Below are 13,684 nucleotides of genomic sequence, written 5' to 3' on the forward strand. Positions count from 1 at the left end.
TGGGGAAAGGGGAAAAGGAGAGAAGGTAGAGTGACTGTGAACACTTTGGATCATCATCTGTGCTGTGCTCTTATAATTAAAACTCCACAGAACCCTATTGACACCTCTTTCCGTCAGCTGATTGGATAGATAGTCTACCATCATGGTACCTTGAGCCATTTAATGTTAGTCTTTGGTTGACTTGACCAGAGGTTTTATTATCATGAAAAAAAAATAGCATAGAGGTCTGTCATTTCTTATCTTTGGACCAGCTCCTTCTCAACCAAGCACAGGCTCCTGCCTATCACCTGGATGCTGGCCAGGCAGAGGCCAAGAACTCTGGTCTTCCTTGTGGAATGCTGTGGCATTGAACTTCACAGTCTTTCCATGGCCTACAAAGAGTTCATGCCATTCTTCCTACATCCACCTTAGCAATAAAAAACGTGGCCTGATCTGGTCACATATCTGATCACATAGCCTGTCAACCATCCAAACCCATCCTTCCCTCCCCCCACCTCTCTCTGCCTCCCTCTCTTTCTTCCTCCTCTTCTGCCTCTCCTCTCTCTCTCTCTCTCTCTCTCTCTCTCTCTCTCTCTCTCTCTCTCTCATGCCAGGGTCAAGCAGAAAGCAAGTTGCCAGCCACACTACAGCTGTTCCCCAACCCTCCTGCCACAAAGACCCTGCAGTCAACTAGAGCTTCATTCCTTGACAGGTGTCAGATAAGCATTAGCTGCCAAGCAATTCATCAAACTGTCCCTTAATGACCTCTGCCTCAAAGTACTGCAGGGTCTGCAAAACAACTGCCTCAAGAAAGGCCCCAAAGCCCTCTAATATCTGGAGAAATGGGAGAGAGGGAGGACAGAGAGAGGTCGGTAAGAAGACTAAGGACTTCTGCAAGGAGAAGTTGGTGAGGAGAAGCTGGAAGCCATAACAGCTTTTCTGTAATGATGTTGTGTGTCCGGGGAAGGGGAGGAGGGGTCTCAGATCTATTTCAGACTGTTTCTTCTTTCTATTGCAAGTGGGGTGTGTGTCTGTGTGTTCATATCGGGGAAACAAAAGGAAAGTACAGACAGGTAGCCAGTGGATACAGTTCACTACCATCTCAGTCGCCATGGAATTAATGATTGTTTAATTAGTTCCATGATTAATAATTGTTAACAATGAAACTAATGATTGTTTGTTAACAAACTTTCTTGATCGTCTTGTTTTCAGTTACATTGGGAGTTTTGTTAATTTTTTAATATACCCTTCTTCAACTCATTAGGGGTCCAATTTAGAAAAAAACCACAGCCTGGAATTAGCTAGCATTTTTCCTTTCTATTGCTGCTGAGTCAAATCATCACAAATCTAGTGGCTTAAAACAACACAAATTCATTATCTTATAATTATGGAGGTCAGAAATCTAAAATGGGAAAAGCAGGGCTGTGTTCCTTCTGGAGGGCCTCAGGGAGAATCTAGTTCCTTGCCTGGTCTAGCCTCCAGAGGCTGCCTACATTTCCTGATCCATGGCCCTTCCTCCAGCTTCCAATCCAGCAGTATATCATCTCTAATTTCAATGTCTCTCTCCCTCCCACCCCCTACTCCTTTCATTACTATATCTCTTTCTCTGGCTTTGCCTCTCCTGCCTCTCCCTTTCATATACAAAGACCCTTATGATTACATTGGACACATCCCAATATTTCAGCCTACCTGCATCTACAAAGTCCCTTTTGCCATGTAAGGAAACATATGCACAGGTTTCAGGGATGAGGATGTGGATGCCTTTGGAGGTAGAGGAATCCATTTCTCAGCCAACCACACCTAGTATGACATCAGGAGATAACTTTCATCTCTCAGCTTCTTTAAGAGTTAGAAAAAAGTATCATGACATAATTTTTATTCTCAATTACTATGTCCTTGAAATGGATCTAGACCCCCAAAATAAATATCATTATATTTTCAGCTTTTAAAAGTCCCAATGATCTTATATCAAGCATCTTTTTTGTTTTCTAAGCTATTCCAAGCCAAGAGGTGATTGGTCTAGCAATAAGCTGCCTTGGGCTCTCTATCAGGTGTCCCTGATTTCTTCATGAGTTTTTCAGCTTCACACTTGATGTAAATTGACTTAGCCCCTTCCAGAAAGCTCAGTCTATATAATCTGAAAATCATTTTGCTCCACTTTCTTCTCTAGATATTGTAAACATGGGGTCTACTCCTTCATTCCTAAAAGAAAGAAAATTTGAGTATACAACCAACTTTTGATTCTTCACCCTCCTTCCTGTACCTCTATCCACACATATAATTATGAACAATTACTGGAATTATGAACCTTTCCTAAAATCCAATATAGGCTTATTTTATTTTATTTTATTCATTTGTGTTGCTGGGGTTCAACTCAAGTCCTTATGCATGCTAACCAAGTTCTCTATCACTGAGCTACAGCCCCCCTAGGCTTATCATTTTAACAGATAAACTATTTTCCTAATGTAAAATACCTTATATCTGATTACTATTTCACAGTCTCCAAATACTTCCAATATTATAAACTTGTTTGATTCTCCTAACCTTATGGGACAGGTATTGTTACGAGCATTTTTAAATTGAAGAAGCTGAAGTTAGCGGGGTAGGTGGATCCAGAATTAAATGGGATTTCTCAATTCCCAGACCATTGAAGCCCATGCCCCGACTACTGCTGTAAAAACTAAACTCAAAGATCAGAGTTTCATATACAACAGTCTCATCAGTTGACCTTGATCACTAATCAAATTTCCTCCATGATCTTTTTTCTTAATGTGAAGGTTATTATTTTTATTCCTTCTCCCTTCCAAAAGAAATCATCCTCTTTATCTCCTAGGCCTGGACTGTGGGGGGAGGGGCACTTTCAGAGCTCATCTGAAGCGCTTCCATGTCACCTTGAACACTAACCCATACGTTCTGGACAAATGAGTGCTTACCAGTGAGTCCTTTCCTTAAAGTGCTAGGTTCGGAAGTCACACGATTGCAATCTCTAGTTCCTTTGGGCTCTATATCTCAGGCTTTTATGTTCAATTAATTATTTAGCATAGCTCCTTCTGGCTTCAGGCCAAAGGCACATATTCCTTTGGCCTTTTCCAATTTTACAATAATTTTATTTCCACCTGTCCCAGAAATAGCTCTCTGTAGGCTAACAATAGAATATTACCAAGTCTTTTCTCAAATGCCTTTTTTTTTAGACTACATGATGTCAGTCCTTGCGTGGTGGAGGAGGGTACCGGAAGGGGAAGGGCTGCTACGTTAATCCAGGGAGGACATGGGAGGCCAGTGGATGAGGAAGGGTTGCTGCAGGTATCTTTCTTCCTGTTCTTTGAGAGGCTTCCAGAACCCAAGACTTTTGGAAAATCATAGGAGAGCCTTAGAAAACATGTCCTTGCCTCAGTGCCAGAGACATAAAAAACTCTACATAAATATTAGGTACCTTTAAAAAATGACCTTGTTTTATAGATCCAAGCAACCAAGCCTCAGAGATGGAGACTGCTTTGCTCCAGGTTTCACAGTCAGTCCAGGGCAGAATCAGACCTACAGCCTCAGTTTCCCATTCATCCAACCCAACTACCGGGCTGGATGATCAAATGCCTCCTATAGCTGGCTGCTCTAAATTCACTGGTAACATCTTGTCCCAAATTCCATTATCTCCATGTTGGTTATTCTAGCACTAATATAATTTCTTGATCTATTGAAGCAGGTCAAGTAACTGATTTTTTTTTCTATTCTGGGCACTGAATTTATAACTTGGCATGCTTAGAACCATAGAGATGGAAATGATGTTGACAGACTCTGTATCTACTGCACCCAACTTCAGGAAGGGAAGAGTCATCTCTTTTCTAAGTGACACTTTACTCTCTCTCAGTCACACCACATCAGGGCTACCTACCTCTTTTCTGGCCACCAATTTCGACTAGAACTTCACCTAGCTGATAAGGAGGGCAAGGTGTTAAATTTTTCTGTTTGTTAAGATCCACTGTTTTCTTATAAAACTTGAATAGAACTAACTTAAATAATATAGCCAATAAGACTATTAGGAGAAGTAAATAAATTATTAAGTTGAAATAAGAGCTCATATTTAGCCCAAGACTAAGAAGTCCTAAGACTACTTTCCTCCAAATTACAGAACCACAAAATCTCCCAACTGGAAGAGGTCTTAAAGATCATTTGATCCTACCCTCATCCTTTGCTGGAATTTCCCTGATTCTTCAACAATAGAAAGGCTTGGCAAAAATTAAGCTGAGAAGTTCTAAGTCTTTTCTTGAAAGTAGGTTTAGAGGGAAGTTAAGTTCCCAGCTCAACAATTCACATCTATAGCTCTAAATCCTTTGAAAGCCTAAACCATGAGCATGATTCCACATTCCTCTATTTGCTCATGTGACATAATCTCTTCCAGAGATAGCTTTCATGAAACAGTATATTATCATCTAGGAAAAATGTTCTTTATAATCATAACAGACAATAGGATTTCTTAGGCAAATCACCATAACTAACTCACTCCAGTCTTCACACACCAAACATAGCTCATGTCTACATCTCGCAGAACTGGTCATCAGTATTTTACCCTCGTCCCTCCTGGCCTTGGGCCTCTTCCATGGAGAATTCTCGCAGGTGTTTCAGAAAGATGGTTTTCACATATGACTGAGGGGGTATCAATTCCAATGGTAGATCTCAAAAGCAACAACAAAACACAAAGGCATAAAAAAAAGTGACCCAGGAAGCTTTTAAAAAAAAACAACTCACACAATAAAATGTAATTCTCTCCATTAGGCAAAAACTTAGCCTGACAGAATGAACGACAAGTGAAAATGTGAGCTAAGTTCAACACACCGCTCTGCCTTGGCACACCTTCTCACTTCAGAACGCCCATTGCTCCCATGCTCCATCTAGTTCCATCAAACCACACTCTCAGAAAAGAACCTGAAAGCCATGCTGAGGTGTAAATGATTAGGAACCAAGTATTGCCTCTCCTGGTGGCATGTCCATTACAATGGATGACAAAGGACTGTGCAGTGAGACATTTTCCTGGTTCCTTTCTTCACCCATTCAGTGCTGCTCTGACTCAGGCACTGTGGAGACATCAATGAACAACACAGAACTAGTGCCTGGCCTTGGGGAACATGTGTTGTCCTGGGGAAAAGAGGAAAGAGAGAGGGTCTGGAGGGGACAGTCACCTTTCTCAGTGCCCCCAAGATCACACCAGGTGACTGATTGACTCCTCCTTGCTCCAAGTTCAGGTTAAAAGTGACAAATAGACTTATATTTCTTTAGGTTAGTAGATTAAAGTCCATGAGCTTTGGAGTTGACCAGAAATGGTGACAAGCCCTTCTCTGCCACCTCCCAGGGCATGAATGTGGAATAGTGACTTCATTTCCTCCATTTTTTTTTTTTTTTTTTGGTACTGGAGATTAAACTTGAACTCAGGGGCACTCAACCACTGAGCCACATCCCCAGCCCAATTTTTTTGTATTTTTATTAGAGACAGGCTCTCACTGAGTTGCTTAGCCCCTCACTGTTGCTGAGTCTGGCTTTGAATTCGAGATCCTCCTATGTCAGCCTCCCGAGCTGTTGGGATTACAGGCGTGCACCACCGTGCCTGGCAATTTCTTCCTTGTTTGTAAGGTGGGAGTGATGATTCCTAGCTACATAGTTTTGGGGAGGATGAAGTGCAATGATCATATACGCACGGTGCCCAGCATAGTGAGCACTCCATAGAAAGTAGCCAACATTGTTGTTATAACCAGCCACTCACTGATGTCCAACAAGGAGAAAGAACTGAGCCCATCCAGGTACCAAACTGGAGGCAACAGAGAAAGCAAAGAGCCAGGGACATGTCAGATTATTTCCTTAAATTATGTCCCCAAATACCAGAGCAATACTCAGATTGAGAGAGTTTAGATTCTCTATTGTTACTTGTAGAATTTTGAGATTCCCTATGTACTCTATATGACATATATGTATATATATTATTTTTTATTTGATCTAATTAGTTATACATGACAGTAGAATGCATTTTGACATATTGTACACAGATGGAGCACAACTTTCTCTGGCTGAATATAGTGCAGAGTCACACCAATAGTGTAATCATATATGTATATCATACATGTGTATATAGGATAATGATATCTCTCATTCTACTGTCCTTCCCATCCCCACAGCCCCTCCCTTCACTCCCCTCTGCACAATATATTTTAAGAAATAAAGTGAATTGTTTATTTTAAGAAATAAAATCAATTTTGTTTGAAGGTTTCAAAATTCCATTCAGACTAACTAGTAAAACCTGAGGATTTTTGTCACATCAGGTAGGAAGATGGATGCCAAGAAGGGATACACCCTTGTGATCACCCATTGAGTGCTGGGTGATCCATAGGCACCTCACGTACGATATCTACATTTCCCATAACAATTCTGCTGAGAGAAGAATTTGTCATTGTTGCTCAGCAAACAGTAGCTCAGAATCAGAAATTAATTTGTCTAAATAGAACCAGATGCCAAAATCAGGTCACTTTGCCTCATGTTACCTCTTTCCATCAGATATTTTCATTCACTCTTCTCAGAATCCCCAGATCAAGGAAATGAATTGTTCATTGAGTGCTTCAAATTCCAGAATGTATGCTCAGTACTAATGTTTGCATTTACGATCAAATATCATCCTTGCATCTATTTCTTTGTTAAAGAGGTTTCCAAACCAGTGTGAAGAGTACACATCATTTCTTTCTTTTAATACATATTTTAATACATCTCACAACTGACTACAATTGACTGACCTTAAATGAATAATTAGAATTGGGTATAAATAGTAAGGGAGCAGCTTCACAGAAATGCCTTTTGAGTCACACAGACTTTCCAAACATATAACTGAGTGATCTCCTCCTCTCCAATAAAGATAATTAGAAATCAATAAGGTGGTCTCAAGGAGTCCAGGCTTCTTTGTTAATCAGATGCCTTGGAAATCAGAATCTCTTTTAGGCCAGTTGATGATCAGGAATAAGAGATGAAGATTCCATTTCCCTCCAATCTTAGGAGGTCTAGGAGGCAAACCAATGGGTATGTGGGAGGGGCATGAAAAGGGAGGAGGACAAGGGGAATACTCTTGGTACAGCAGTCACTGAGCAGGAAAGGCATTCCAAGGCTTGGGGAAGGGCCAGAGAAGCAGATCAGCTCATTCATAGTTTGAGCTTCAAGATCTACTGTTGGAGATCACTCACCTCTGCTCATTGTTCCTCCACACTCCAGGGGAGGAGTACTGTACAAAAGGATCAAGTCCAAGGACAATGGATAGAGTGAAGGTAGAACACTTGATGGAATACTATAAGAGTTAGGAGCTGATTCCCAGACTGGTGGGTCCATTCTTGAACATTATTTGAAGTCTCTGAGATGACTCTTACTTCACCCCACACAGCTGGTCTAGGTAGAAAGACCCATAGCTGCCTGCTGCTTAGGAAGGACCCCATCTTAAGTCTTCTTGGGTGAGTACCAAGAGAGAGTTTTCCAGAAAATTGAATAGCAAGTACAAAGGCAAGAACAAGTGATACAAGCTCATCGAATACCAGGATGGCCAGAACCACCAGGTAGGGAGAGCAAACTGAGAGGCAGTGCTTAAAAAGGGGGTTAGGTGGATACTGAATACTGTCTTAATTGTCGTCATGTACTCCCAGCCTAGCAGAAGCTGCACCTGAAGCCTTGTGATCTGCTAGGCAGTGAAACCTGAGTTTCAGTTAAATACTTGGATGACTAATAATGGCTTGAAAGCATTAATGAAGCTTTTCATCTTCTCATCTGAACTCTAATGGAGGAAGAGAAACTGACATGCAAAGATTCTGAGCTGGTTTGTCTCAGAGCTTTCTATCATTCAGCTTACTCTCCCATCATTCCCAAAGGGAGGTAAGATGCACTGTCCCCATTGAGAGTAAAGGAGCTCATGTTGCACCTACTGGTCATAGGGCTGAATGGAATGGCTGAGGTGGGCCCCTCCTCCAGCCTGAGGCACTCTTGTTCTCTTTCATTCTCTTTCTCTTTCTCTCTCTCTCTCTCTCTCTCTCTCTCTCTCTCTCTCTCTCTGTCTCTCTCTCTCTCTCTCACACACACACACACACACACATACTGGTACTGGTACTAAAGCTGGAACCCAGGGTACTTTACCACTGAGCTATATCCCCAGCCCTTTTTATTTTTTATTTATTTATTTTTAAATTTTGAGACAGGGGTTTGTTAAAGTGCTGAGGCTGTCCTCAAACTTGTGATCCTCCTGCCTCAGCCTCCCAAGTTGCTGGGATTACAGGTGTGCACCACGGCACCCAGATATAAGAGTCTTGATGGTTGTCTAGTTACGGACAAGTTTGTCCGTCTTCCCAGTTTTGTTCAGATGCAACTCAGAGCAATTTATTCTCCAGCCCCACACTGGCACAGCCTTTCAGATTTGAAAGTCACCTATACCACATGTTTCTAATGCCCTCTGCTCTTGATGAAGTATCCTCTCAGTTCTCTTTAGACACCTGTTTCCCAGGCTCCTCGGCTTTTTTGGTAGTTGGTTTTTGGATGCTTTTCTCCTCTGGTTCATCTGCAAATGGTTCCATTAAACTTGGTGCCAAGGATTTAAAGATTCCCTGTGTGTCGTCCCACCGGCATGGAGAGACATGCCATTTAAGCTGTCTTCACCGTTTCTTCTTCATTAAGTAGTGTCTCCCCAACCCAGTTAAACTCCCTCCTCTCCATGGGACACCATTTAGCTATTTCTCTATTCCCTTTTCCGGAAAATATAAACAGACTCAATGTTTGGTACCTAATTTTCTTTTTCATGCCTCATCTCACCTTTGTTCCCCATCTTTAAGCGCTCTATTTGGGCATGTGCTTTTCGGTAAATCGGTGGCATTTGGTACAGTGATCAATTATGCTGGCTAATTGCTCCTCATTTAAGAATCCCTCTTCTTTCTCACTAAAGACCAGAAAGGAATTGGTCCTCTCATTGACCAGGTGCGCCAAATCTCTTAGCCCCACTGTGACATTTTGCAGTTTAGTGCTCAAGTGCTCATTTAGTGAGGGGCATAATTTGAGGAGCTTGTGTTTGCTCAGGGGGGGCAGCTGGCTCCTCTGTTCTGGACCCTTCTGTTTTCCTCTGCACTCCTTCTCTGTGGGGCCAACCAACCTCTGCTAAATACAAAAGAGAAAGCATTGTTTTTTTTTTTTTGGTGGGGGAGTCATTCATCTTTACAAACTCTGCTCCAATTAAGCTTTTGTCTTTCTCCTATTTCCTAGGTATCTTGGTAACAATCACTCTGAGGTTGTAAAATAAGTCTAATGGCCCTTTCTGGTTATTTCTAGCTACACTGGACTTTTAAAACTCTTCCCTTCAGACTGTCTCCTTTATGGGTTGATGTTATTTGCTGCTGTTGTAAATGCGATTCCTTCTGGCTTATTGAAATACCCCCTAAAAATATGTGTGTTAAGGACTCTTGTGCTGCATATTTAAGAATTCCAATGAGTCAAAAGTGGGCATTTGAAGAAGAGAACAAACGTACACTCTTTGGGACCATCACTTAAAATTCCAGTCATCAGCCCTTTGGAGATGTAAATTGCGGAAGCAGCTCTCTTCTCTCCTTTGGACAGCTTAATGATCTGTAGTTAATGGTAAGAGGCTGATGGGCAGATGCAGTCCAGCTGGGCTTAGGTTAGCCTTTCCAGCTATCCAAATGGCACAGTGATTACAGCCATTGAGACACGAAATCCTAATCCAGAGTCAGCAACCCAAAGTGCAAAGATTGGGCGGTTGGGTGTCAGTGTGGCCTGTTCTCCACACAAAACAGTTATCCTGCCCCAACCAGTAACTGATTTCACCTTCCTGAGTCTGCCCCAGACTAGTAGTTGCCTGAACAAAGAGCCCCTCTGAGAACTCGGGGATGAAGAGTACTGGATTTAGGACTAACTTCTCCTCTTATCTGAGTGCACAAAGTTTTACTGAATGAACTTGGGGAAAAACTGAGTGTGATCTCTTGGTAGCCAAAAAGGTCTGAGGGCTATGCAATACATAATAGCGCCTAGAGGCAGCTGGTATGTAGTTATACCTTTTATGTAAAATTGGCTTGGCATTTATGTGTCCTGGGGTATCAGATCCAGTTACAATTGCCAGCATCTTTTCATCTTTCCTTAAGATAAATAAATAAGTGGATTCAACAACAACAAACAATACCATTGAAAAGTGGACAAAGGAGCCAGCTGGGCCTGGTGGTGCATGCCTGTAATCCCAATGGCTCTGGAGGCTGAGGCAGGAGGATGGCGAGTTCAAAGCCAGCCACAGCAAAAGAGAGGCACTAAGCAACTCAGTGAGACCATGTCTCTAAAGAAAACACAAAATAGGCCTGGGGGTGTGGCTCAGTGGTCAAGGGCCCCTGAGTTTAATCTCCAGTACAAAAAAAAAAAAAGTGGGCAGAGGACTTGAGGACTTGAATAGACATTTCTCCAAAGGAAATGTACAGACAGCCAATAGGCATATGAAAAGATGTTCAACATTCCTCATTAGGAAAAATGCAAATCAAAGTCACCATGAGTGACTGCCTCACATTCAGTAGGATAACTATTATCAAAAAATAGAAAATCACCAGACACAGTAGCATATTCCTATAGTTCGGCTACTCTGGAGTCTGACGCAGAGCCCAAGGAGTTTGAGATCCACCTTTGCAACACAGCAAGATCCCGCCTCAATAAAATAAAACAAAAAGAAATGACAAATGTTGGTGAGGATGTGGGAATATGGGAGCCTTTGTGTGTTGCTGGTAGAAAAGTAAAAGGGTGTAGTAGTTGTGAAATGTAGCACTGTAGTTCTTCAAAAAATTAAAAACAGAATGGTCCAGCAGTTCTACTTCTGGGTATCCACTCAAAACAATTGAAAGCAGAGTCTCAAAGAAATATTTGTGTGCCCATGTTTCTAACAGCATTATTCACAAAAGCCAGAATATGGGAGTAACCCAACTGCCTAGAAATGGATAAATGTTTAATAAAATATGGTATACACACATGTGTAATATTATTCAGTCTTAAAAAAAGGACATTCTGGCACATGCTACTGCACTGATGGACCTTTACAACATTATGCTAGGTGAAATAAACCAATCAAAAAAAGTCAAATATTGATTGATTTGACTTATGTGAGGTATCTAGAGTAGTGAAATTCACACAGACAGAATATAGAATGATAGTTGCCAGGATTTGGGACGAGAGAAAGAGAAATGGTTGTTTGGTGAGCACAGTTTTAGTTTTCCAAGATGGAAAGAGTTCTGGGGATGGACAATCTGAAAAGACTTAAGGCCACTGGAATGGCATAACTAAAAAGTGGCTAAGATGAATTATACTCCATTATATATGATGGATCAAAGTGCATTCTACTGTTTGTAGAACTAATTAAAACAAATTTAATTTTTTAAAAAAAATGGCTAAGATGATATTTAAGTTATATATATTTAAGTTATGCCTGTTTCACCACCAAATTTTCAAAGGGAGCAAGTGAAGGATGCCACCTTTTCTTAGCAGCTCAGGTTTTGGAGAAATGAAAGGACATAAGAAAAAGATTTTTAAAACCATCAGTGGGAATGGTTCTTGGCCTTGTATGAAACTAATTACAAATATACTTTTTTTTTACAGAGTCATTTTTCTCTCAAGAAGGGAGCTGCAGCCTTAGGAATTGGAACAGACAGCGTGATTCTGATTAAATGTGATGAGAGGTGAGCATGAATCTGCAACCCTTGTAGGTTGGCAATTTGCAAATCCACACAAATACCCCTTGGTGTGCACACGGGTGATGACTACCAGGCAGGAAAACTGCTGTCACCCAGCCGCTGACCTTCACTGTTTCTTTTCACATGGGCTCCTGCTTGGAGTCCACAGATGCTGTGCCTCCCTACCACGAAATCTTTCACAGCTCTTGACTGAATCAAAAACTTAGGTAAATCAATCAAAATATTCTTTACCAAGATGGTGCAGAAGGACATTTATCACCTGGGTGTTTTAGTGACAACTGGCAATTGGAACACTGATGTATAAGGGATCATCACTTGAGGCACCCGTGGCTTGTGTAAACTTGTGGGAGTGATTACAGACTGGGGACAGTTTAGTGTCCAGGACGGAAATAATGTTAGTTGTTGCTGACTCAGCAACTTTGGGCTGGAATCAAAGAGCTCTCTTGTGGGGAAATCCCTGTCTTAATTGTCACTGAAATTCTAGAGGTACATGGGGATTAGGTGTGGTGCTTTGCAGGATAGATTTAAAGGCATTTTCAGAAGATCTTTGTAAAATATTACCTGCCAATAAGCCTGAGAAACCTATAAAAAATTAGATTGTTTCTAAAGGATTCAGTAAGAACTTTGACTAAATGAAAAGAAAGCTACTCATTTAACCATTTATTTATTCATATATATGTACCAGAAAGCTGTGTACAAATTTCCCCGCGTGACACCAGGCTCTAGAAAAGCACAAGGCACATCTCAGTTCCCTGACAGCATGTCATCTAGGTGGGAAGATGTCAGTAGCATCAGAAGGTGATAATTGTATGGTTCAGTCTTGTAACACAGAGTACATAGTCGCATGTCAGGAAGACATGGAAAGCTGCATGCAGCAAGGGGGACCTGCTGAATTTTTCAAATTAGCAATGAGTTGAATGGGTAGTGGGAAAGGCAGAAGCAATCACTAAAGGTTGAGTAGCAGAGGCAAAGCCTTAGAAGAAATAGGAATAAGCACCTGGGGGGGGGGGTGGCTCAAGGAGGGGGCCTGACCAGAGGCAGGTGGAAGGGAACAATCATGGCAGATGCAGTTGACCATGTGGGACTTTAAAAGCTCTAAAACCCCAGCACATTAGTCACTACATCCACCTCTTGGAGGTGAGATTAACGAGGATTGGCACTTTCTTGCTTACACCTTTATGTATTGGCTGATTTTGTTTGATCAATAGCTCTGAACACATTGTTTTTACAATCAGGAAAAAAAAAGATGTATTTTTCCTTTGGGGGAGGAGGAGCTAAATTTATCATTTGACCTTTATAGACCTGGAAGTGAGGTAACTTGAGAGCATTTTTATCCAAGTAGAATGTGAATGAAGCCCCCCTTCAGGAAGCAAGGAAGGGGAAGGGTCTCTGATCATTAGACCAGTAAAAGACTTAAACAATAAGAGAGGCATAAAGTTATAAAGGATTGGTATGAAGCAAACACATCTTGAAGAAATAATTCCTATGTTTTGTTTTGTTTGTGGTACTAGGAATTGAACCCAGGAGTGCTCTACCACTGAGCTACATCCCTACCCCCTTTAAAAAAAAATTTGTTTGCTTTTTTTTTTTATTTTAAGACAGGTTCTCACACTTTGCTGAGGCTGACCTCGAACTTACAATCCTCCTGCCTTAGCCTCTGAGTTGCTGGGTGTCTTATGTTTTTAAGACTGCCAGTGTTCCTCCTTATGAGATACTTATTGAACTGAGATTTAAAAGCTTGCAAAAAATTGCTAGTTTTATATTCATTCTCTTTATTCCTAGAATAAATTGCTAGAGGGAAAAATATTTATAAAGAGAAAGCAATAAAATACATAAGGGAAGAAAAAAAGGTTTAGATAACTTTAACATTTTTCTTAATTTCACCAATTTGTTAGGGACATAGAATTCAGGGGAAAATTACATAGACAGCCTTGGCCTTCTGCTCTGGTCAGGCTTTCTTTTTAGCATAGTTA

The 13,684-nt window shown here is 41.2% G+C and overlaps 1 protein-coding gene across 1 annotated transcript in view; it reads left to right on the plus strand.

Moving 5' to 3' along the window:
* Positions 1-13,684, plus strand: part of Gad2 (glutamate decarboxylase 2) — a 74,847-nt gene that overhangs the window by 12,818 nt on the left and 48,345 nt on the right. The window contains exon 8 of the mRNA XM_046442423.2: positions 11,617-11,696. Within this exon, the coding sequence (XP_046298379.1) occupies positions 11,617-11,696 (80 nt within the window). The remainder of the gene's footprint in view (positions 1-11,616; positions 11,697-13,684) is intronic.

Source organism: Marmota monax, unplaced genomic scaffold (genome assembly GCF_021218885.2).
Source record: "Marmota monax isolate L192 unplaced genomic scaffold, Marmota_monax_Labrador192_F-V1.1 WCK01_AAM20220418_F8-fsc00072, whole genome shotgun sequence".
NCBI classification, from domain to species: Eukaryota; Metazoa; Chordata; class Mammalia; order Rodentia; family Sciuridae; genus Marmota; species Marmota monax.